The sequence below is a fragment of the Sus scrofa genome, chromosome Y (genome assembly GCF_054392235.1).
Source record: "Sus scrofa isolate SSC_HxYL_T2T_F1_AM1 chromosome Y, Sscrofa_HxYL_maternal_Yorkshire_Landrace_v2.0, whole genome shotgun sequence".
Taxonomy (NCBI): Eukaryota; Metazoa; Chordata; class Mammalia; order Artiodactyla; family Suidae; genus Sus; species Sus scrofa.
In genome coordinates, this window is record NC_139402.1 from 3779008 (window position 1) to 3802689 (window position 23682).

General features: G+C 50.3%; 1 protein-coding gene across 20 annotated transcripts in view; it reads left to right on the forward strand.

Annotated features, from left to right (window-relative positions):
• The window catches only part of GYG2 (glycogenin 2), a 36165-nt gene extending 31602 nt beyond the window's left edge, over positions 1 to 4563 (forward strand). For 8 of the 20 annotated variants that reach the window (XR_014836198.1, XR_014836199.1, XR_014836197.1 and 5 more), the window contains 2 exons: positions 135 to 242; positions 2638 to 4563. Coding sequence is in view for 13 of the 20 variants with exons in the window: in XM_021079763.2 (XP_020935422.2) it covers positions 135 to 242; positions 2638 to 2799 (270 nt within the window). In the remaining 7 variants the exon portion in view is untranslated. The remainder of the gene's footprint in view (positions 1 to 134; positions 243 to 2637) is intronic. The other 12 variants (XR_014836201.1, XR_014836200.1, XM_085009066.1 and 9 more) reach the window with 2 other exon arrangements.
• The last annotated feature ends 19119 nt before the right edge of the window (positions 4564 to 23682 follow it).

Consider the following 23682-nt stretch of genomic DNA (forward strand, 5'->3'; position numbering starts at 1 on the left):
TCAGGGGGTTCTTGAGCCCAACCCACCAGTTGGATCTTATTTCCCCGGGAAAAGGCATTCGCTGTCATTTCACTTAAGGCTGCAGAGCTCTGAAGCCCCGCAGCCGACTAACCAGGAAACGGTTGTGTTTGCAGCAGCCAGCGGATACGGCCGAAGGCGGCCCCTCAGAGGAATCCTTGGAACCAAGCCCGGTGCCCCCTGTGGATGTCACCAGGGACCCCAGACTCCAGGACGCTTTGGAGGTGGTGTCCTAGCCATTTGCTTGGTCCAGCTGCCCTGATGGATGCTGTGCGCGATCCGGGGGGCCGCCTCTAAACGTGCACCTGCCATCACTAAGCTTCGCAGCATCCCTGATTTAAGATGCGCGTGCGGCCGCTTCTGTTGCTTAGAGCCATGTAGCCTCGCCCTGGCTTGTGCCTGCTGCGGTGGCCGGTCCCTGCTCCTCTCTGTCCTCAGCTCTGATAATCACGGGCCATCCTCTCTTTAAACACTGTTCTGCCAAAGTTAATTGAGGTGACGGGGCTGTGCTGTGTTTTCCTGCAGAGTCAGCATGGAAGCAAATATCAATTGTCTCCAAAAAAAAAAAAAAAAAAAAAAAATAGAACCTAAAAGCTGGGACATTGGGGGGTGAATATTTTCATCCAAATTGAGCATGCGTCGGGGTCTTCTTGAAGAAGGAAGAGAAGGATGCTTTCCTCCTGACCCTTCCTCTTCCGGATATTACGGTGCTAAACCTCAGTCTCTCTGATGATACGTTTCCTGCAGGCAGTTGCTAATTTTTCTCTCTAACATCAGTCTGATAACAGCTTCTGATGTTTAAGTAATAGCCAAGAAATCTCTAGAGGTGGGTGCTGGGCTTAGGATGAAAATTAAGGAGTTCCCTTTGTGGCTCAGCGGGTTAAGAATTGGACGTAGTGTCCACGAGGATGCCGGTTCCATCCCTGGCCTCGCTCAGTGGGTTAAGGATCCGGCGTTGCCGTGAGCTGCGGTGTAGGCTGGCAGGTGCATCTTCGATTTGATCTCTGGCCTGGGAACTTCTATGTGCCACAGATGTGGCCATAAAAAGAAAAAATTAGTTTTTGGTTTGTTTGTTTTTTTTTGTTTTTGCATTGTGGCTTGGTTTGTGGAGGCTGCTACAACAAGAGTGAGGCTGCTTCCTGGTTCCTAGATAGCATCTTCTCACTGTGTCCTCACAGGATGGAAGGGGCGAGGAGGCTCCCAGGTGTCTCTTTTCTAAGGGCACTGATCCCGTCCTGGGGGCTCCACCCTCATGACTGCCTCCCCAAGACCCCACTCCCCCAAGGCCCCACCTCCCCAAGACCCCACTTCCCCAAGGCCCCACCTCCCCAAGACCCCACTCCCCCAAGGCCCCACCTCCCCAAGACCCCACTCCCCCCAAGGCCCCACCTCCTGTCACCATCCCCTTGGGGGCTGGAATTTAACCTATGAGTTTGAGGAGGTGAAAACACACATACTCAGTTTATAGGAACAGATATGTAGACGCTGGCTTCCTACATAAACAGGTGTTAGTTTGCATGATGCATTGACCAGAATTTGCGAATTTGCTTTTTGTCTCTTGCTGGTCAGCATAGCACATGCCAGATGCTCTATCGTGAACTTAGGTCTAGCGCTGCTCGTGGAGGGGTTCTTCTGAAACGTCGCTGTGCAGCCTGTGGCATGGGAGCGCCTGCATGCGTTCAGCCCCTGCATGGTGGTTGTGGGCTCCCGGAGGAGGTGCAGAGTGTCTCGGGGGTGACATGGGATGAGTGGGAGTCTTGTTGGGCAGACCTACCATTGACAGCCCAGCCGCGATGTGAGCTTGGGACCGTGGGTAAGCGCCTGTCCTCTGGACATCCGTGAGATGGAGACAAGGTGCCCACCTGGGAGAGCTGGCGGAGGACTCGACCAGGGGCTGGTGTGGAGGAAATCCTGGTGGGAGCCTGGCTCATGAAGATAAACTCCCGTCCAGAGTTTCCTGGTGGCCTAATGGTTAAGGATCTGGTGTTGTCACTACTGTGGCTTAAGTCACTTCTGTGCGAGGGTTTGAGCCCCGGCCCGGAAACTTTTGCAAGTGGCAGGCACGGCCGAAAAAAAAAAAAAATCTAGGAACAAGGGAACACAGGTACTGTTATCTTTTATCAAATTTCTGGAAAAGGAGGCAAAAAAAGCATCGTCTGGTAAGAAGGTTCTATTTATTTACTTACTTATTTTGGTCTTTTTAGGACTGCACCTGCAGCATATGGAGGTTCCCAGGCTAGGGGTTGAATCGCAGCGCCAGCCGCCAGCCTACACCGCAGCCACAGCCACGCAGGATCCGAGCCACGTCTGCGACCTACACCACAGTTCGTGGCAACGCCAGATCCTTCACCCACTGAGTGAGGCCAGGGATCGAACCCGCATCCTCATGGATCCTAGTCGGGTTAATCCCTGGTCCACGACGGGAACTCGGAGAAGGTTCTATTTCATTCAGCGTGTTTTCTCCTAAATCGAAGGTCTGCTGTAGTCAGCAGGGCCGTGGTCCCCCCTGAGCCGTGAGTCTGCGGAACGGAATGCCAATCTGGGCGGACGCCTGGCGTATCGCTCAGGGTCCGAGGACAGTTTTTCTGAAGCCGTCTCCCGTGGGCTTGTGTTCCTTAGGTCGCCCTGGCCGTCTCCGTCTCCGCGCTGTCCATCCAAGAGAAGGTGAAGGCGCCGAGTCCCGAGGAGGAGCGCAGAAAGTGGGAGGAGGGGCGCATGGATTACCTGGGGAGGGACGCGTTTGCCCGCATTCAGGAGAAGCTGGACCGCTTCCTGCAGTGACCCGAGGGGCCCTGCCCCGCGAGCATCTCCAGGCCCCGCCCAGGGAAGGCTCTTCCGCGATGCGCCTCTGCGGATGGCGAGGCCGCCTGTCCATCCCGCGGTCCATCCAGAAGCCACTCGAAGCCCCGCCCACGGGGCCTCCCTGGCTCTCCCGGGACGTCACGTTTCCTTTCCGACGTGATGTGTCCGCCAAAGGGAGCAGGAATAACCTTCTGGTCGACCCCGGACACGGTTCTCTGATCTTGCTCGAAGCAGCTCAGAAATGCTGCCTCCGCCCCGTGCTGCTGTATCCATCCTACGTAGGGTTAGATGTCACTGCACAGCTTCTGTCCTAAAGCTCAGGACACTGGTATAGGGACTGCGTGTCCTGGGATCCCTCCGGGAGGACAAGCCCTTTCCTTTAAGACAAAGTCACTGTTCAGTCTTGAGGGTCACTCTGGTTTAGGCTTTGCAGAACGTGGCTGAGAAACAGCACGGTGTGGTGTCTCTTGCACAAAACCCCACAGGACTTCAAAGGGCCATTGACAGAGGCCCCGTGTGGATGAGCCAGCGGTGTTTGGAAGGCAGATTGCAGCTGCCTGGGGGAGGTAGCGTCTCTGACGCTGGTTTACCTACTGGTTTAGGAGAACCAAGGGTTAACACCGAGGGATGTGTGATGGCGGGGACAGGTCACGCTCAGTACCTGGACTTGGAGGGGCTGCCTGTTTCGAGGCAGGTGTGTCCAGGACGCTGGCCTGCCCTCTGCTGGGTCTCACTACCTCTCTTTGAAATACCGTGAGGCGGCATCGTGCTCTCCACGCCACGCCAGCGCAGCTCTTCGGGGCCAATGCTCCGTTTTGTGACACTGGACACTTTATTCTACCCGAAAGCCTCACCTTCAGAAGGGTCCTCGTCCTGGGAATGAGAGCGGTATGTAGGGGTCTCTCTAACGGTCACCCTCGGTGGCCGTCACAAGGGTAATTAAAGCTGGACGTCACCCGCTGTACTAAAGAGAAAGAAATCTAGTTTTCTTTGGCTGTAGCTGCAGCGTGCCGTAGATCCCTGGCCAGGGATTGAACCTGCACCACAGCAGTCACCATGCTGGATCTCCACCCCACTGAGCCACCAGGGAACGCCAAGAAATGCAGTTTTTGTAATGTTTGAATGGTGTATTTGTCATGTGTGTCCTGTGGAAAGTCGCGAGGGCATAGGGTTGGAAGAAAGTTGAGGCAGCTGTGGGCAGGGCGTCTGGCCCCATCATGTACCCCCCAGATGAGGCTTGCCCTCTGGGTAAGGGAATCTTCTTGATGGTTTGGTGCTCGATGGCGCAGTCGCTTGTTCAAGGTGAGACCTCTGGAGGGATTGTTTCTTTTTATCGATGGCTGGTGAATGGTCTGTAGTCCTGGCTGATTTCACTCATATGATGCGTCAGGGATAGTCGGAAATAGCCATAGCGATAGAGCCTCGGGTGGGTTGGATGGGGTAACCCCAGAATAACCTCAGAGGAACCCCATCGGTCTGTTCCTGAGAAGGACCCGTGTGCGCTCTGGGCCACGGTGTTGGACTATGACAAACAGAAGTATGAGTCTGGCATCCAGATGTGTGAGAATTCCAGGCAATGAACATTGGAGTCCCGTCCAGCTTCTCTGGGAAGAGGATGCGTGCGTAAGGGCGATGACTCACCAGCTGAATGTGGACGCTCGACCTCTTGTGCCTTCTAGGGTCTGTGCCTTCTAGGGTTTGGATGACGGCAAATGTATTGCAATTAAAATTTTAAAATGGTGATGGGGTCTCCTTCTGGTGTGTATTTGTGTGTGTTCTGAGCCATTGGAATAATAGGTATAGGAATGTGAGTGGCTTTGTCCTATTATAAATTTAAACAACCAAATGGGTTTTTCAGACTGGATAGTAGCAGTGAAACGAGTAGAACTGTTTACTTCTTAACTGTAGAAATCTGGTGAGGTCTCTCTAGGGATGCTGCTCACTTCCTAGCTTTGTCTTCTCCATTTCATCCACCCACCCACCAACCCATCCATCCATCCATCCATTCTTGCATCCATCCATTTATACATCTGTCCACCCAACCATTCATCTATCCATTCATCTATCCATCCATCCATCTATCCATTCACCCACCAACCCATCCATCCATCCATCCATCCATTCTTGCATCCATCCATTTATACATCTATCCACCCAACCATTCATCTATCCATTCATCTATCCATCCATCCATCTATCCATTCACCCACCAACCCATCCATCCATCCATTGTCCCATGTATCCATCCATCCATTCACTGTCCATCCATCCATCCATCCATCCATCCTTCCATGTATCCATCCATTCTTGCATCCATCCATTTATACATCTATCCACCCAACCGTTCATCTATCCATCCATCCATCTATCCATTCACCCACCAACCCATCCATCCATCCATCCATTCTTGCATCCATCCATTTATACATCTATCCACCCAACCATTCATCTATCCATTCATCTATCCATCCATCCATCTATCCATTCACCCACCCACCAACCCATCCATCCATCCATCCATTCTTGTATCCATCCATTTATACATCTATCCACCCAACCATTCATCTATCCATCCATCTATCCATCCATCCATCTTTCCATTCACCCACCAACCCATCCATCCATCCATTGTCCCATGTATCCATCCATCCATTCACTGTCCATCCATCCATCCATCCATCTATCCATTCATCCATCCACCACCAACCCTTTTATCTATCCATTCTTTCATTCATCCATCCATCCACCCAACTCACCTATCCATCCATCCATCCATCCATATATCTATCTATTCATCCATTAATCCATCCACCTACCCACCAATCCATACATTCATCAATTCATCCATCCACCCACCAATAACCATCCATCCACCCACCCACCCATTCTTTGATCCATCCACCCATCCGCCTACCAACCATCCATCCACCCTCCATGTAGTTATGAGCTCTCTCCAAATGGCAGACACTCGGACATGTGCTAAATCAATACATGAGAACATACAAGAACTACGAAAACCTGTACTGACTTGTAAAGACACTAAAGAGGAATACTGTGATATTATTGCCTGAAGAATGCTGCTGCCAGACGCCGTGCCGCGTAATGTCAGGACTACAGAACTGTATACGCTCAATTCCTGAGGGATGTGATTTGGCCGATACTATCTCTAATATTTTGGTACACAGAGTTTTAAAAAAAAACATTTCATTGTTCTACAAACATCCAACTTGGCGGCGGGGGTGGGGTGGCCAGGATGAAACGGCATGGGGAGAAAAGTGTTTCCAGATGTGTTGATCTGGGCAGGTGGCTCTTGAGGAACCCAGCATAGTATTTTTGTTCCTCGAAGTTGCTGGGTCATATCCTGGTGGTTGCAGGTACCTGGACTGTCCTAAGGCTAATGCCTTTTGATGTGGAACCATGATTAAGTTGGAGTCAAATGGAGTATTTTTAGCCTCCACCCCTGGATTAGGAAAAGCAGACATGTTCTCGTTCCTGATTTCCTAGCCCTCTGCTCTTCACAGGGCAACACCCTTTGTACCTTTCTGCCTTCAGCTTCAAAACCAGATGTCGTGCACACCAACGCTGTCTGTCAGGATTCCTAAGAGACAACAATGGAATCTTCTTCTTGGCATGAACATCTGTTGGAAGCGTTTGATGCAGCTCCAGTGTATACCTGGTGTGCGACATACGCTTTGCGGATAATAACACATCATAAAAACGTCTTTTAAATTTAGTAGGAAGTTCATGTGGGGGCTCAGCAGGTTAAGAACCCAACACCATGTCCATGAGGAAGAGGGTTTGATCCCTGGCCTCGCTCAGTGGGTTAAGGATCCAGTCTTGCCATGAGCTGCCGTGTAGGTCCCAGATGGGGCTCAGATCTGGCGTGGCTGTGGCTGTGGTGCAGGCTGGCAGCTGCAGCTCTGATTCGACCTCCAGCCTGGGAACTTCCATATGCCACAGGAACGGCCCTAAAAAGGAAAAACATCCCCCCCCGGGGCGGGGGGGGGGAATACATTATAAAGAGGAGACTGGGTAGCGAGGCAGGTCCATTAGAAGCCTGGAGCGCAGCTGGGTACCTGTGGGACATTTTAGCTTTATGACCTTGAGAAAGCTGCCATGGATCAGCTTAAGTTCACGACAAACAATTTGCGAAAATCTCTGTGGATCCCCCAGCACGTTAAGGTGGCCCAAGAGTTTCCATCTTCAGAGGCATCACGGGCCCGCCTCGTTTGCCCGGTGGGGTTTTCAACCCTCACCCCATTCTTGGCCTCCTTTCTGACCCCGGGCCTCCTGCAGCCCAGGTGCCTGTGTCCCTTGGCGTCGTGGTGTCCTTGGCCCCAAGGACAACCTGGGCATTGAGATCGCATGGAGATTTGTGCATTTTGAGGGGGCTCCCCTCTCGGATGTTGGGTGGATGGGGGATGGAGTCAGAGAACAAAGGCCAACAAGAATTTGTAGCTGAGCGTCTGTGGCGCATCTGGGGAGACACGCTCTTGTTGGTGTGCTGTTGGCGGGAAGCTGATGATGGGCGTCTGCCCACGGGGCCACTTGAGGCATCATGGCCTTGGAAGGACCCTGTCGGTGTCACAGACATGGTATCTCTGGTCCGGGGCTTCTCCGGAAGGCTCCATGCCCTGGGCTGTGGAGCATGTGGCTTCTGAGGAATGGCTTCAGCCTCTGGTCCTCCAGCAGGACCACACCTGCAGCCGTCAGGGCTTCATCCTCTCTGTCCCTTCCAGTGGCCGTCACCCTTCCCCCCAAGCTGACCTCCGTTCAGTATCTCTCCGTGGGTGGGTGAAGGGTCTTGCGTCTTCTCTGGGGAGGTGTCCCCTGCTCCCGCTCCGAGGACCTGATGCTGCTTGTTGGGCAGCCTCACCTTTGTATGGACAGCCTGCACTCCTGGACATTTCGCCACCCTGTGACGCAACCGTTGGGACCTTTTCAGTGGATGAAACGTGTCCTCTGTCTCAGGAGGGGACTGTATGGCCGACGCCATGTGCTTACCTGGATTGCTCATGGTGGGATGCGGGATGCAGGATGGGAGGTGGTACAGAGATGAAGGGACAATTGAAGAGCGTGCGTGGTGAGGAGGTCAGACCGTGCGTGGAAGGCGGGTGGGGATTGGAAGAGATGCCTGCTGCCACCAGCCCCATCCGGGACCAGAATGCACATGAGAGGAGCCCAGCCTGGGGTCCCCCTGCCTTTGACTGCCCTTTTTAAAATCATTTTTATTATAGTTGACTTACAATGTTGTATCAATTTCTGCTGTACAGCAAAGTGACCCAGTCTATACACACACACACACACAGACACACAGACACACAGACACACACACACACACACACACACACACACCGGTTCTTATATTCTCTTCCATCCTGGTCCATCCCAAGAGACTGGATAGAGTTCCCGGTGCTGTACAGCAGGACCTCATGGCTGATCCATTCTCAGTGTCATAGTTTGCCTCTGTGAACCCCAACCTCCCCGTCCATCCCACTCCCTCCCCCTCCCCCCTGACGACCACAGGTCTCTCCGTGTCTGTGAGTCTGTATCGGTTCTATAGATAGGCTCCTTTGTGCCATATATAGTTTTTGAGATTTGACAGCATATTTATAATCGCAGATAGTATCATTCTAGTGAAAACATGGGGTTTACTATAAAAGATGGAAAATAGATAGCAACATCCACTTTGATACAGGCCTTGGTTTTTTTGATATATGCAGTCATGTGTGCCTTATTTTAGATTCCACCTGTAAGTGGCATCATGTGGTGTTTGTCTTTCTCTTTCTGACTTACTTCCCTGGGTATGATCATATCTGGTTGCACCCTTGGAAAACTAAATATAGAACTACCACACGACCCAGCTGTCCCACTCCTGGGCATCCATCCAGACTCTAACTGCGTTTCCAAAAGATCCTGCACCCATGTGTTCATGGCAGCACGATTCACAGCAGCCAAGGCAGGGAAACAACCTCAATGTCCTTTGACAGAGGCATGGATTTAAAGAAGACGTGGTCTCATGTACACAATGGAATATTACTCAGCCGTCAACTAAAACGAGAGGACATCTTAAAAGTTCTCCTCACCAAAAAGAAGGGGCATCTGTCTAACCTGATTTAGGCGTTCGCAGACACTGTGAGGGTGGCTGTTTGGCAAGACATGTAAAGCTATGAAATCACCATGTTGCAACCTTCAGCTCCCACCATTGATTAGGTCTCCATAAAGCTGGGGACAAAGAAAAATCGCACGCCTTGGTGACTGGGTCCCTCAGCCTACGTGGCCTCCAGTCCCAGGCTGTACACTATACACGTGGCTTTCCTGGGTGGGGCTGGCTAAATCTGCCAGCCTATTGCTGCTTGTTATGCAAGTAATTTTTCTGGAAGGCCACTCCTTAGGATCAACGAGGGCACAAAAACAGGTCTCTGGCCAAGGGCTCTGTAGGAAACGTGGAAGGACATGCCCTTTTAGGGCAGTTTCTCAAGGAGAATTTTACCCACTCCCCCCGCCTTTTCTGGTAAGTTTTTGGAATGACTCAGGTCCCAATTCATCCAAGAACTATTTTTTGATCAGTCACTGGGCAAGGAATTAGGAACCACCACAAAAGATTTGTAAAAATATAACCATGGCAGCTTTGGGAGAAGATGATGGGAGAACAAGTCAGGAAGAAACGCCTGTATTGCTTTGTTTTCAAAGCCATTTGGTCTGACAGGGTGTCCTTCGAAGACACAGAAGAGACCCAGGCACAGAGGAGAAGCCACGGGGAGGGTCTGAGAGGAGGTCCTCCTGGATGAGGGGGGCCCTCCATCCAAGGACAGTGTCCTCCTAAGAGACACAAGAGGAGACCCAGACACAGAGGAGAAGCCGCGGGAAGATGGAGACAGAGATGGGAGGGAGGTGGCCACCAGCCCAGGGCCGCCTGGAGCCCCCAGAAGCTGGAAGAGGCAGGAAGGACCCTCCCCTGGAGCCTCTGGAGGCAGGGAGCATGGCCCTGGGACCTCTCGATCTTGAAAGTCTGGTCTTCAGGACTGAGAAAGGATAATTTTCATTGTTTTAAGCCACCTGGTTTGTGGTCATTTGTTACTACCACCCCAGGAAACTCAAACACACACTGTCTGTAAGCTTGCGTAAATCTTAGTTTTTCCTCAAGACTCTTCACCTCTGGCATCCTCTGGAAAGCCTTTCATAGACTTCCAAGGCTTCAAGAGTGGGCAAAGACCAGGAGAGGAAACCCCCAGGATTGGGGACCAGATGCATTCCGAGTGTTTTAATCTTCCAATACCCCCGGTGTGCACACCTACTCTTCTCCATGACGAAGGCAAGGGTTTAGCCAAGCACAGAGGCAATGCCTGGGAGAAAGGCCGGTCTTTTTGACCAAGGATGCTGAGACCATTGGATATCCATGGGCAAAAAGATACACCTTGATACGGAGTTCTCAGAACGCTCCTGTTGGTTTTCTTGAGCTGTCCTAACAAAGCACCCCAGACAGGGTCCCTCAAACAACAGACATTGATATCTCCCAGCCCTGGAGGCTGGAGGTCCGAGGTCCAGGTGTGGGGAGGGCGGGTTCCTCCTTGGTGAGGAGACGGCAGATTTTCCCAGCATCCCCAGGAGCAAAACTGAGGATGGCTGAGTGAGGTCGACCAGTAGCCTCCATGCCTGGTTGCTAGATGGTAGGAGAGCTGTGATTGGGGGGAACCAGGCAGAGGACACACATCATATTGTAGGAGACCCGTGATTGGGGGAACCGGGTAGAGGGCACACGCCCTACTGTAGGAGAGCTCTGATTGGGGGAACCAGCCAAAACGCACAGGACCCCTCTCTGTGTTATTTCTTGCGAGGAGACGTGACTCTGTCACCGTGTCAAAATTTTAAAAGTTTCGAAAAAGAGAATACATTGACGCCCCGTGTTGCAGCAAGTGAAGTGGAGTTTCCGTCAGCACCCAACAATCTGAGCTAGGAATTTGCTTGCTTCCAAACTCATATTTTTGTCCACGCTGCGGGGGCGAAGGGGAAAGCCCAATGGATGAGTGTTCCGACTTGCCTACATTCTTGCCGACACTTGTTTTTTTTTTTTTTTAATTTTTAATTTAAAAAAATTATTGGAGTATAGTTGATTGACATCACTGTATTAGCTTCAGGTTTACAGCAGCGTGAATCAGTTGTGCATAGACATATACCCATTTTTTTCCCCATCTAGGTTATTACAGCATATTGAGTAGCCCTCCCTGTGCTCTGCAGTAGGTCCTTCTGGTGTATCTGTTTTATATGGTATTGCATATGTGTTAAATCCATCCTCCCAACCGACCCCCCACCCAGTTTCTCCTGCAAGTTTGATTTTGAAATATGGGGTTTGCATCTATTTTATAAATAAGTACTTGTATATCATTTCCTACTAGATTCCCCATATAAGCGAGGTCCTGTGGTATTTGTGTTTCTCTGTGTGATTTATTTCACTTCGTTTGGTCATCTCTAGGTTCATCCATGCTGTTGCAAATGGTGTTATTCTTTTTTATGGCTGAGTAATATTCCACCATGTGCACATACTGTATCTTTTTTATCCGTTCCTCTGTCAACGGACATTTAATCCTTTTGGATTAGGAAACACCCTAGTGGCCTCGTTTTACTTTAATGAGCTCTTTGAAGACACATCTCCTGGAGTTACCATTATGGCTCATCAGTAATGAATCTGACCTCTATCCATGAGAATGCGGGTTCAATCCCTGGCCTTGCTCAGTGGGTTGAGGATCCAGCATTGCCATGAGCTGTGATGTAGGTTGCAGACATGGTTCAGATCCCGAGTTGCTGTGGTTTTGGTGTAGGCCAGCAGCTGTGGCTCTGCTTCAGCCTCCAGCCTGGGAACCTCCATATGCTGAGGGTACAGCCCTCAAATCCAGAAAAAAAAAAAAAAACAAAAAACCCACACGCAAAAAAACACTAAAAACCTGTTTCCTAAGACAAGCACATTCTGAGGTTCTACAGATTTGTTTTTTCTTTCTTTTTTTCTTTTTTTTCTTTTTTTTTAGGGCTGCACCTGCGGCATCTGGAGGTTCCCAGGCTAGGGGTCGAATCAGAGCTACAGCTGCTGGCCCATGTCACAGCCACAGCAATGAAGATTTTCTTTTTTTGAAGTTTTATTTTTTAATTAAAAAATTTTGGGGGAAGTTCCCGTCGTGGCGCAGTGGTTAACGAATCCAACTAGGAACCATGAGGTTGAGGGTTCGATCCCTGGCCTTGCTCAGTGGGTTAAGGATCCAGCGTTGCCGTGAGCTGTGGTGTAAGTCACAGACACGGCTCGGATCCTGCGCTGCTGTGGCTCTGGCGTAGGCCAGTGGCTATAGCTCCGATTAGACCCCTAGCCTGGGAACCTCCATATGCCACAGGAGCGGCCCAAGAAATGGCAAAAAGACAAAAAAAAAAAAAATTTATTGGCATGTAGTTGCTATATAGCATTGTATCAGTTTCATGTGTACAGCAAAGGGACCCAGTTATACATATCCATTCTTCTTCTCACATTCTCTTCCATCCTGGTCTGTCCCAAGAGACCGGACAGAGTTCCCCGTGCTGGACAGCAGGACCTCATGGCTAATCCATTCTCAATATCATAATTTGCATTTACCAGTGCCAAACTCCCTGTCCATCCCACGTAGGTATCTATTTTATATATAGCAGTGTGTCCGTGTGTTTTTAAAAACACTTATTCCAGCCTTGCGAGGGGGCGGGACGCAGTCTCTCCCCGTGGTCTTGGTTTGTTTCTCCAGTTATGAGTGACGTCCAGCCTGCGGGCACCTGCATGTTGCCGTTCCTATCATCTCAGTCAACTGGCTGGGAGCCTCTTTGACCCATTTCTCAGATCACCTGCCTTGTTATTGAGTTGCATTCTCTTCACATTGACTCCCAGCCTGCTGCTTCTCTCTTCATTTTCCTCAGGAGCGCTTTGAAATTTGAGACACACGCCACGTCCGTGTTTTTTAAATGGATTCGTCTCTTGGTATCTTACCTGAAACTTTTCATGCTAACTCTGGAAGGCAAAGGTCTTTTTCTATGTGGCCCTCAGAGAGTTTCATAGATTTCTCTCTTCTGGGTGGGGCTCTGGTGAATTTTGGGTTCTTTGTTTTTTGGTTTTTTTCTTTTGGGGGCCGTACCTGCGGCATATGGAAGTTCCCAGGCTAGGGGTCAAATCGGAGCTGCAGCTGCCGGTCTACACCCCAGCCACAGCAACACCCGAATCCAAGTCTTGTCTGCAACCTACATCCCAGCTCACGGCAACACCGGATCCTTAACCCACTGAGCGAGGCAGGGGTTGAACCCACAGCCTCAGAGACGGTGTTGGGTCCTTAACCTGCTGAGCCACCATGGGAACTCCTTCGAGTTCGTGTCTGTGCAGCCTGTGAGATGAGGGGCTAAATCCGTCCCCGTGGCGTGTCGTCATGCAGTGGAGTGGACATCGTGTGCTGAGCTCGCCCTGGGAGGTTCACGAGCTGACCTCTGGGAGCAGCCAAAGCTGAGTGCGTTTGCGGACCCCACAGAGTGTGCCTTGCTTGGACATTCCAGTGGGTTCCCCAGACCCCACAGGGCTTAATGACACTTCTGCAAACTTCCATTGGGGCTGGGGGGACGCAGGGTGAGGGGATGGAAGAGGAGGCGGGCAGGCCGGCACAGGAGGTCGCAGATAACAGGTGCAAAGCACCCCATCGCTCTGTCCCTGCACCAGCAGCAAGGGCTCTGGGAGAAAGCTGGGTTTCCAGCGGCTCAGATGTTGGATGGGAGGGGTCAAGCCTGCCTCTGGTCACCCAGTTTGCAAGCTGCCTAACCCGTCAGGCGGGTTGTAAACGGGCAAATTCTAAATGAAGTAACCGGCCCGGGGATGGCTCCGGAGACTGTGACCTTTCCCCGGATGATTGTAAATCTCCCCCGGCGCCCCGGAGATGAAGCTGGAGTTTGTTCAGTCCAGGGTGACATCGACTCTGTCGCCAAGCCCTGCTCGGGGGGCCACCCCCCCCAGCTCGTCGCCGCCGCTGCCAGGACCTCGTGCAACTTCCTCACCCTTGGGGTCAGCGGGGAGCGCGCTGCTGCTGGCGGCTTTGCTCCCTTCCTGCCCCTCATCTACCTGCGGAGAAAACTCCCCGTTTTGCTCAGAATCAGTTTTGCAACAGGTTACCACGCCTCGAAAGCTGCCCTGGGCTCCAATCCCCGCCACGTTTCCCCGGAGAGGAAAGCAATTTGACTCTAAAGGAACGGAATGCCCCAGGAGCACCTCAGAAAGTTGTAAAAGATGAAAGAAAGAAAGGGAAAAAAAAGGCACAAAAGGTTTTCTGCAAATGTACAATGTTTAAAATAATCATATTTAAACAAATTGTTTTGCACAACATTGTGAATCAACTATACTTTGATTTTAAAACATTTTAGAAAAAGATAAAGTGTTCTACAAATGTAGCTGGAAGCTCGAAAGGCAAGCACACCTGTTTGCATCGTTGGTTTTTCAGAGGAGATGAAAGTTGGGGTGTTTAAATATGAGAACAGAGAGAAGATGGGTGTTAATGGGTATTTATTCTACAGGTTTTTCTTTTGTGCATATTTTCTGCGTGGGGAAGGCAGGAATTTTTGAAAAGAAAGAGAAACTTATCTCTCTTTTTTTTTTTTCCTTTTTAGGGCCACACCCTCAGCATATGGAGGTTCCCAGGCTAGGGGTTGAATCAGAGCTGCAGCTGCCAGCCTACACCACAGCCACAGCAATGCAAGCAGGATCCAAGCCGCATCTTCGACCTACACCACAGCTCATGGCAACACTAGATCATTAACTCACTGAGCGAGGCCAGAGATTGAACCCGCATCCTCATGGATCCTAGCTGGGTTCTTAGCCCCCTGAACCACCATGGGAACGCCCAAAGGAACATATTTCATTCTTGTCTGCCGTTGCTCCCAACCAGTAGGAAAGCATGATTTTTTAAGTGCAGTTGATTTACAATATTGTGCTAATTTCTGCTGCACAGCACAGTGGCCCAGTCACACATGCACGTACATTCTTTTGTTTATATTACTCAGTGAATTTATTACATTTATAGTTGTACCATGATGATCACAACCACATTTTACAGCATTTCCGTCAGACACCCCCAGTGCGTCCCCCCACCCCCCAACCTGTCTCCTTTGGAAACCATAAGTTTTTCAAAGTCTGTGAGTCCGTATCTGTTCTGCAAAGAAGTTCACTGGGTCCTTTTTTCAGATTCTGCATGTCAGTGAAAGCGTTTGATGTTGGTGTCTCACTGTCTGAGTTCACTTAGCATGATAATTTCCAGGTCCATCCATGTGGCTACCAATGCTGTTATTTCTTTCCTTTTCATGGCTGAGTAATATTCCATTGTGTATATGGACCACATCTTCTGGATCCACTCCTCTGTCAATGGACATTTAGGTTGTTTCCCTGTCTTGGCTATTGCAAATAGTGCTTCAGTGGACATTGGAGTACATGTGTCTTTTTTGAGTCATGGTTTTCTCTGGAGAGATGCCCAGGAGTGGGACTGCTGGATCAAATGGGAGTTCTAGTTTTAGTTTTCTGAGGAATCTCCATCCTGTTTTCCACAGTTGTTGCACCAATTTACAATCCACCAACAGTGTAATCGGGTTCCTTTTTTTCCATACATTCTTTTTTTTTCATGTTCTCTTCCATCATTTTGTACCCGAAGAGACCTTAACCCGCTGAGCCACAGTGGGAACTCTGTGATTATTTTAAAAGGACGGCAAGCAGGTGAAGGCCCTAGATAGGGCTGTGGGTGCTGTGGGATCTCAGACCAGGGCTGAGGGGTTCTGGCTGGAGATGGACTTTCCCTCAAACCCATCACCCTCCCTATTGTCACCAGATCTGGTGGGCTTCCCTCTGTCCCCCCCAAATGTGGGGAACAAGTCTCTTCCCTGGGTGTCTGGGAGGAGAGAAGGTCTTTGTTCCGCTAAGGTCTAGGAAGAGTAGAGAATTGGCTGGAGGTCACAGAAAGCCACCTGGGTCAGTGTGGTTGGCAGGGGGCCGCCCCATCCATGCAGGTGAAACCCAGCAGGGCCCTGTGGGCTCCTGGGCACATGTGTCCCCCATGTCTGGTTTCTAGGGAATACGCTTCACCCTCCAGGTTCTTCCCTGAGCCCCAAAGGGCAGGTGCCCACAGGTGCTGATCAGGGAAGGGAGGGGATGCAGAGACCCCGAGGGGCTGTCAGGAGACCACCGTGCCGCCTGGGGGCAGGTCCTGGTCCCCCCTCAAGGGATACACACAGAACAATCTTTGAGGTCTTCTGCAGAATTAAACCCCCAACAGATGGAAGCCAGAGGGGAGGACCCCCAGGACCTGGCCCGGGGCCACTAAACACCAGCTCTGGAGAAGAATACAAGCTTGCACCCACCCTCATCCTTATCTGAGGCCTTATTTTCCATGCCCCAAATTATAAAGCCCCCTGCTAATCACTTCCAAGGGGGGCACAGTCTTTGAGGCATGAGCCTGCTGTGGCCCCCTTTGCCTGGCAAAGCAATAAAGCTATCTTTTTTCTCCTTCCCCCAAAACTCTGCCTCTGCATTTCTACTCACCAACCGCAGACAGAGGCTGAGTTTTGGCAACACAGGGAGGGTGGGGGTCCCCAGGGGCCAGTCGTTCCCTAGCTCAGGAAGCAGAACAGACCTATGGGGGTGACTGGGGACCGTTCATCCTGAGCAGGGGGGTGCAGAGCTGATGGGGACAGAGTACCAGGCCAGAGGAGGTGAGGAAATAGCCAACCCACTAGGGGATTGTAGGTAGGGAAGAAAAGCATGGAAGTGAGTTAAGGGTCACTTGAGAAATCAGGCTGGTTTAGCAACAAAACCACGCAGGCTGGCTTAGCAACAAAACCACACAACAGAAGCATGCGATGTGACCCCAGACAATAAAACAGTGGTGAAATACACCCACATCCTGCCCCGTGAGGTCAGCAAGTTAATGATTCCTTTTCTTTTATTTTGCTTTTTAGGGCCACACCTGCGGCATATGCAAGTTCCCAGGCTAGGGGTTAAATCAGAGCTGCAGCTGGTGGCCTACGCCACAGCCACAGCAATGCCAGATCCAAGCCGCGTCTACAGCCTACACCAGAGCTCATGGCAACGCCGGGTCCTTAACTCAATGAGCGAGGCCAGGGCGCAAACCCACATCCTCCTGGTGACTAGTAGGACTCCTTTCTGCTGTGCCGCCCTGGGAATGCCAGCTAATGGTCCTTAAGATGTGCTTCTCTGCCCACACTCAAAACAAAAATATCAGGAGAGGTGACATTCTGGTGGATCCTGAGTTGATTCACCTTATTTTCATGTGACTGCCTTTTTGCTCATCGCCACTGTGCATGACAGCCCGAGTGTGACAACAGGCTCCTCCATCTGGACGTGGAGGAGCTGCTGACGGAAGCTTGACGTCTACTGAGAATGAGGGACATGGCTCTTCGCCCCGTCCCACTTTTCCTGCGATGATAATCCTGTAGCCACTAAGGTCTCTTGGGCCGCCCGCTTGTACCCTCACAAGCATCCTAGCACCTCTTTCCTTACTGGTCACTCTGCCTCGAGCTGAATGCTTTCTGTGCCCAGCCAGGAGATGCTCTACCTTGCTAAGCCCTGAGATGCAGTCTGTGGGTTTCAGAGTCACGCTGGACAGGAGTGTTGACAAAAAAAAAAGCACCCAACCTAAAAGCTGGGAGTTAACTTTTCTTTGGGGCAAAATGAGGACTGAAGCCCAGGAGGCAGCATCTCAAGGAGCCCTGAGAAACCTCTCTGAGGAGGTGAGGGGCAGCTAGGATAGAGGAGTTTTGGCAACAAAGGACTGGCAGTGGAAACAAAAGGTTTGCAGAAAACCTGTGCCCTCTGAGTTAAAGAATTTAGCGCTTTTCTCTGGAAAGATGCAAAAGGTCAGTGAAATCATTCCTTTGCCATGCACCTCAGCTAGGGGGCCGGTGTCCTGTGTTTTCACAACCTGAGTTTCCGCGGGGCTCCTGTTCAGCGTGGCTGCAGTCTGCTGGCTGCTAGATGGCAGGTGTGCTTTGTTTCCGTCCTGAGATCCCTCAGGGCTCACCCGCTCAGCCTTGGGAGTGGCTGCACTCTCCCATGACTGTGACATCCTTTGTTTTTTGTTTTTATTTTTTTTTAATAGCCAGAGTGGTCATATTGCAGGGCTCTGAAAGACTGCTCCAGAGAGGCAGGGGGAAGGTCAGGATCTATGTGAAGAAGGGGAAGGGGGAGGTGCCTGCAGCCAGGCATACATTCTACAGAAGGGCGCTGCTGGTCCCGTGAAGGTCACTACGAGTCACGAGGAGCAGATGTCACCATGAAGGATGTTAGTGCTTTTCTAGATACGAGGAGATGCAAGACCTGGGCACGTAAAATCTTCTCCTAAGAGAGGTATCTATCTGAAGCCCTGTTCTGCTGGTTTTCCCAGAGCACAGAGCACCCCACTCCTGGTCCCCACCCTGAGCTCCTTCCACGGGGTGTGGAGGGTCGGCCCCTGAAGCGGCTCAGGATTCAGTCTGCGTTGAGGAGGTGGCATGTGATGGCAAGTGAGACTTTCCAGTTCACAGGGACACACAAAGTTCAGTGTCCCAGCATCACTGCCTGAACTGGGGACCTGGGCAGGTGCATGCAGGGCATGTGTGAGGTTCCTCTTACTGAGGGAACAAGTCACCACGACAGAGCAGCCCCAATTAGCACCAAATGGTTATCTTACTAGTTACCTTCCAGTGTCAGACCTCTGACCCAGGTGTCACTGGGCTAAAAGTGAGGTGTCACCATGCCTCCCCATTGCCTAGTGAGGGGGACAAACCACAGAGGTGAGTGTGGGCACACATGCAGAATTGACTTACAAGAGACATTGGTCACATCGCAGGCATCTGAGGAATATAAGCTGCTCCCACATCTGGCTCCGTGCCTGACGTTAAAATGTTCTCTCTGCGCCTCTGATCACCATTTGCTAAATTAGTCTTTTAATTGGGCAGTAAGACAAGACACCCCAAAGCTTGCTCAACTCCATAAAGGTTCTCTCCCCTTCACGGTGATGAGTCAGACTCTGCTTTTGTTCAGGGCAGCCCATGTGCATTTCTCAATTTCCAGTGGTTTCTGTGGACGACTGGTGGGGGCAGGATTTCTGGGTTCAGGCTTCCAACACCCTGCAGCAAGACAGACTCAGGTGGGAGGAACATGCTTCTGCTTCCATTCCTTCCTCCTTTCTGCTGCCTGGGATGTCTGCATATTGCCTGGAGCAGTGGCAGCCATGCTGAGGCCACGAGGTGAAAGATGGCAACACAGGGAGTTGGAAGGAGGCTGCCAGCCCTGGGTTGCTTCCCTCAGATGAGGTGGGATATAACATACTTCCTGCTTGTTTACAGGATTTTTTTTATTGCTGGTGTGTGTTACTAGTGGCTCAAAACACTCTCTAACCAAAGAAATGAGGACACACGGGCAGTGGTCCTATGTTAGCTGAAAAGAGAAGGTACGAATGCTTTTGCCTGCCATTTCATAGGGCTATTCGTGGAGCCAGTGAGATCCCAAATGAGCTTTCAGATTGATGGGCGGGAGTTCCCTGGTGTCTCTGCAGCAGCTTGGGTTGCTCCTGAGGCAAGGTTTTGCTCCCTGGCTTGGGAACGTCCATATGCTATGGGTGATGCCAGAAAAAAAAAAAAAAAATGGATATTGGCATGCCAGAGCTCTTCCTCTGTAAATTTCCTGTATGTCAATTAAAAATAATAAAAGTAGGAGTTCCTTTCATGGCTCAGTGGTTAACGAACCCAACTAGGATCCATGAGGATGCGGGTTCAATCCCTGGCCTTCCTCAGTAGGTTAAGGACCTGGCGTTGCTGTGAGCTGTGGGTGTAGGTTGCAGACACAGCTTGGATCCCGAGTTGCTGTGGTTGTGGCTGTGGCCGGCAGCTGCAGCTCCCATTCGACCCCTCGCCTGGGAACCTCAGTGTGCGGCTCTAAAACAAAATAGTAATAATGCAAGTAATAATTCCTTGGGTGCATGTGGGACCATGGGAATCTTGGACAATCTGCTTTTTTTCAGTTTATTTATTTATTTATTTTTATTTATTTATTTTTTGGAGTTCCCGTCGTGGCGCAGTGGTTAACGAATCCGACTAGGAACCATGAGGTTGCGGGTTCGGTCCCTGCCCTTGCTCAGTGGGTTAACGATCCGGCGTTGCCGTGAGCTGTGGTGTAGGTTGCAGACGCGGCTCGGATCCTGCGTTGCTGTGGCTCTGGCGCAGGCCGGTGGCTACAGCTCCGATTCGACCCCTAGCCTGGGAACCTCCATATGCCGCGGGAGCGGCCCAAGAAATAGCAACAACAACAACAACAACAAAAGACAAAAGACAAAAAAATAAATAAATAAATAAAATAAATATTTATTTTTTGTCTTTTGTTTTGTTGCCATTTCTTGGGCCGCTCCCGCGGCATATGGAGGTTCCCAGGCTAGGGGTCGAATCGGAGCTGTAGCCACCGGCCTGCGCCAGAGCCACAGCAACGCAGGATCCGAGCCGCGTCTGCAACCTACACCACAGCTCACGGCAACGCCGGATCGTTAACCCACTGAGCAAGGGCAGGGACCGAACCCGCAACCTCATGGTTCCTAGTCGGATTCGTTAACCACTGCGCCACGACGGGAACTCCCTTTTTTTCAGTTTAGTTTAAATTTTATTTTACATTGGAATATCCGTCCTTTACAATGTTGTGGTCATTTCAGGCGTACAGCAAATGACTCACTTGTCTATACCCATATCTATTCTTTTTCAGATTCTTTTTCCATATAGGTGATTGTACAATACTGAGTAGGAGTTCCCATTGTGGCGCAGCGGAAACGAATCCGACTAGCATCCACGAGGATGCAGGTTCCATCCCTGGCCTCACCTCACTCAGTGGGTTAAGGATCTGGCATTACCGTGACCTGTGGTGTTGGCTGCAGACACAGCTTGGATCTGGCATTGCTGTGGCTGTGGTGTAGGCTGGCAGCCTCAGCTCTGATGCTACCCTTAGCCTGGGAACCTCCATATGCTGCAGGTACCTCCCTAAAAAAAAAAAAAAGACAAATATATATATATGCACATGTATATACACACACACACACATATATATATATGTATATTGAGCAGAGTTCCCTGTGCTATGGAGTAAGTCCTTGTTTATCCGCTTTATATATTGCAGTGTGTATCTGCTAATCCAAAACTGCTAATGTGTCCTTCCTCCCACATTGGTTCCCCTTTGGTAACCATAAGTTTGTTGTCAAAGTCTCTGAGTCTGTTTCTGTTTCGTAGATAGTCATTTGTATCATTTTTTAAGATTCTACATCTAAGTGATAGCATATGACATTTGTCCTTCTTTCTCTGACCTACTTTACTGAGAATGATCATCTCTAGGTCCATCCATGTTAGTACAAATGGCATTCGGTCATTATTTTTCATGGCTGTGTAATATTCCATTGTGTCTATGGACCACATCTTCCTTATCCATTCCTCTGTCAGTGGACATTTCATTTGCTTCTATGTCTTGACAACTGTGACTAGTGCTGCTATGAACACTGGGGTGCATGGATCTTTTTGAATTATGGTTTTTTCTGGATAGATGCCCAGGAGTGGGATTGCTGGATCCTAGTTCTCTGTTTAGTTTTGTAAGGAGCCTCCATTCTGTTCTCCATTGTGGCTGCAGCCACTGACATTCCCACTGATAGTGTAGGAGGGGTCCCTTTTCTCCATGCCCTCTCCAGCACTTTTTTTTTTTTTTTTTGGTCTTTTTGCCTTTTTTTCTAGGGCCACTCCCACGGCACATGGAGGTTCCCAGGCTGGGGGGTCTAATCAGAGCTGTAGCTGCTGGCCTCCACCACAGCCACAGCAATGCAGGATCTGAGCTGCATCTCTGACCTACACAGCTCACAGCAATGCTGGATCCTTAACCCACTGAGCGAGGCCAGGGATCGAACCCGCAACCTCATGGTTCCTAGTCGGATTCTTAAACCATTGCGCCACGACGGGGACTCCTCCAGCACTTGTTAGCTGTAGGCTTTTTGATGACGGCCCTTCTGATTGGGAGTCCTTCACACTCCCTAAGCTCTAGCACATGCTTAGAAGAGAGATTACTGCGGGTCCACTGGGAGCCTGTTGTTTCTACAGAGGAGAAAACAAACCCATTCCCTGACTACGCCATGCTCCTCCAGAAGGGGAAACCGAAGCTACGACCTGGGCTGTAAATTTTTTTTTTTTTGCAGTCCCATCACGGACTCCTGGACTCTTGGGTCCTCTCCTCGTCTTGGGGGAGCTGTTTCTATCCCTTTTTTTTTTTTTTTTTTGGAAGTTTATTCTCCAGATGTATTGAAGTATCATTGACACATTGTATCACTTTCAAGGGTACACGGGGATGGTTTGATCCACGGACACTGTGACGTGCTCACCCCAGGGTGTGTCAGTGTGCACACCCATCAGTTCACATCTTTAGCTTTTCTGTGTGTGTGTGTGTGTGTGTGTGGCGAGAACGCTCAAGATGGGTCTTAGCAAATTTCAGGGAAATAATACATTGTTGTTATATCTGCGGTCACCCTGCTGTACAGCGGATGCCCAGAACCGATGCATCGTCAAACCGGAGGTGGGTCCCCTCTGACCATTTTCCCACTTGCTCCACTCCACCCTCAGTGGCCACCATCCACCGAATCTCTTCATCTATGACTCGTTTGTTTGTTTTTTAAGATTCCTCAGAGAATGGAGTTCTTGCTGTGGTGCAGGGGGTTAGGAACCCAACCGCAGAGGCTTGGGTCCCTGTGAAGGCACAGGTTTGATCCCCAGCCCGGTGCAGTGGGTTAAAGGATCCGGCGTTGCCATACGGATTCAATCCCTGGCCCTGGAACATCCATATGCTGCAGGTACAGCCCTAAAATTAAAAAAAAAAAAAAAAAATTCTTCACATAAGTGAGATCCTACAAGATTCATCTTTCTCTGGCTGACTTATTTCACTCAGGACAATGCCCTCGAGGGCCACATGTGTTGTCACAAATGGCAGGATTTCCTTCTTTTTTATGACTGAAGAGCATTTCATTTTCCGAGTGTGCGCTTGTGTGATACGGATCCGTTTTCTTTTTTCCTGTTGTTTTCTTTATGGCTGCGCCTGCGGCATATGGAAGTTCCCAGTCTACAGGCTGAATCAGAGCTGCATCTGTGACCTACTCCACAGCCACGGAAACACAGGATCTGAGCTGCATCTGTGACCAGAGCAATGCTGGATCCTTAACCCACGGAGTGAGGCCAGGGATCAAACCCACATCCTACGGACACTATCTTGAGTTCTTAACCCACTGAGCCACAGTGAGAACTCCTCAACCATTATTAATGCATGAATTTGCCTCAATATCATTGATCCCATATTATAGTAATACGTAGTCTGTCTTCCATAGATGCATTTGCCAAGTTGATACATGAGTTCGGTACAGTCATGGAGAAACAGCTCTCCCAAAGCTATTCTTTTTTTTTTTTTTTTTTGTCTTTTTGCCTTTTCTAGGGCTGCTCCTGCAGCATATGGAGGTTCCCAGGCTAGGGGTCTAATTGGAGCTGTAGCCACCTGCCTACACCACAGCCACAGCAATGCTGGATCCGAGCTGTGTCTGCAACCTACACCATAGCTCATGGCAACGACTGATCCTTAACCCACTGGGTGAGGCCAGGGATCGAACCCGCAACCTCATGGTTCCTAGTCAGATTCATTAACCACTGAGCCAGGACAGGAACGCCCCAAAGCTATTCTTAAATGCAGGGAAAAGGACAGCTTCTCTTCCCTCCAGCCTCCAAATCTGTCCCCAGCAAAGAACTGGGGTTCACTGTAGTCAGACACAAAGGGACCAAAAA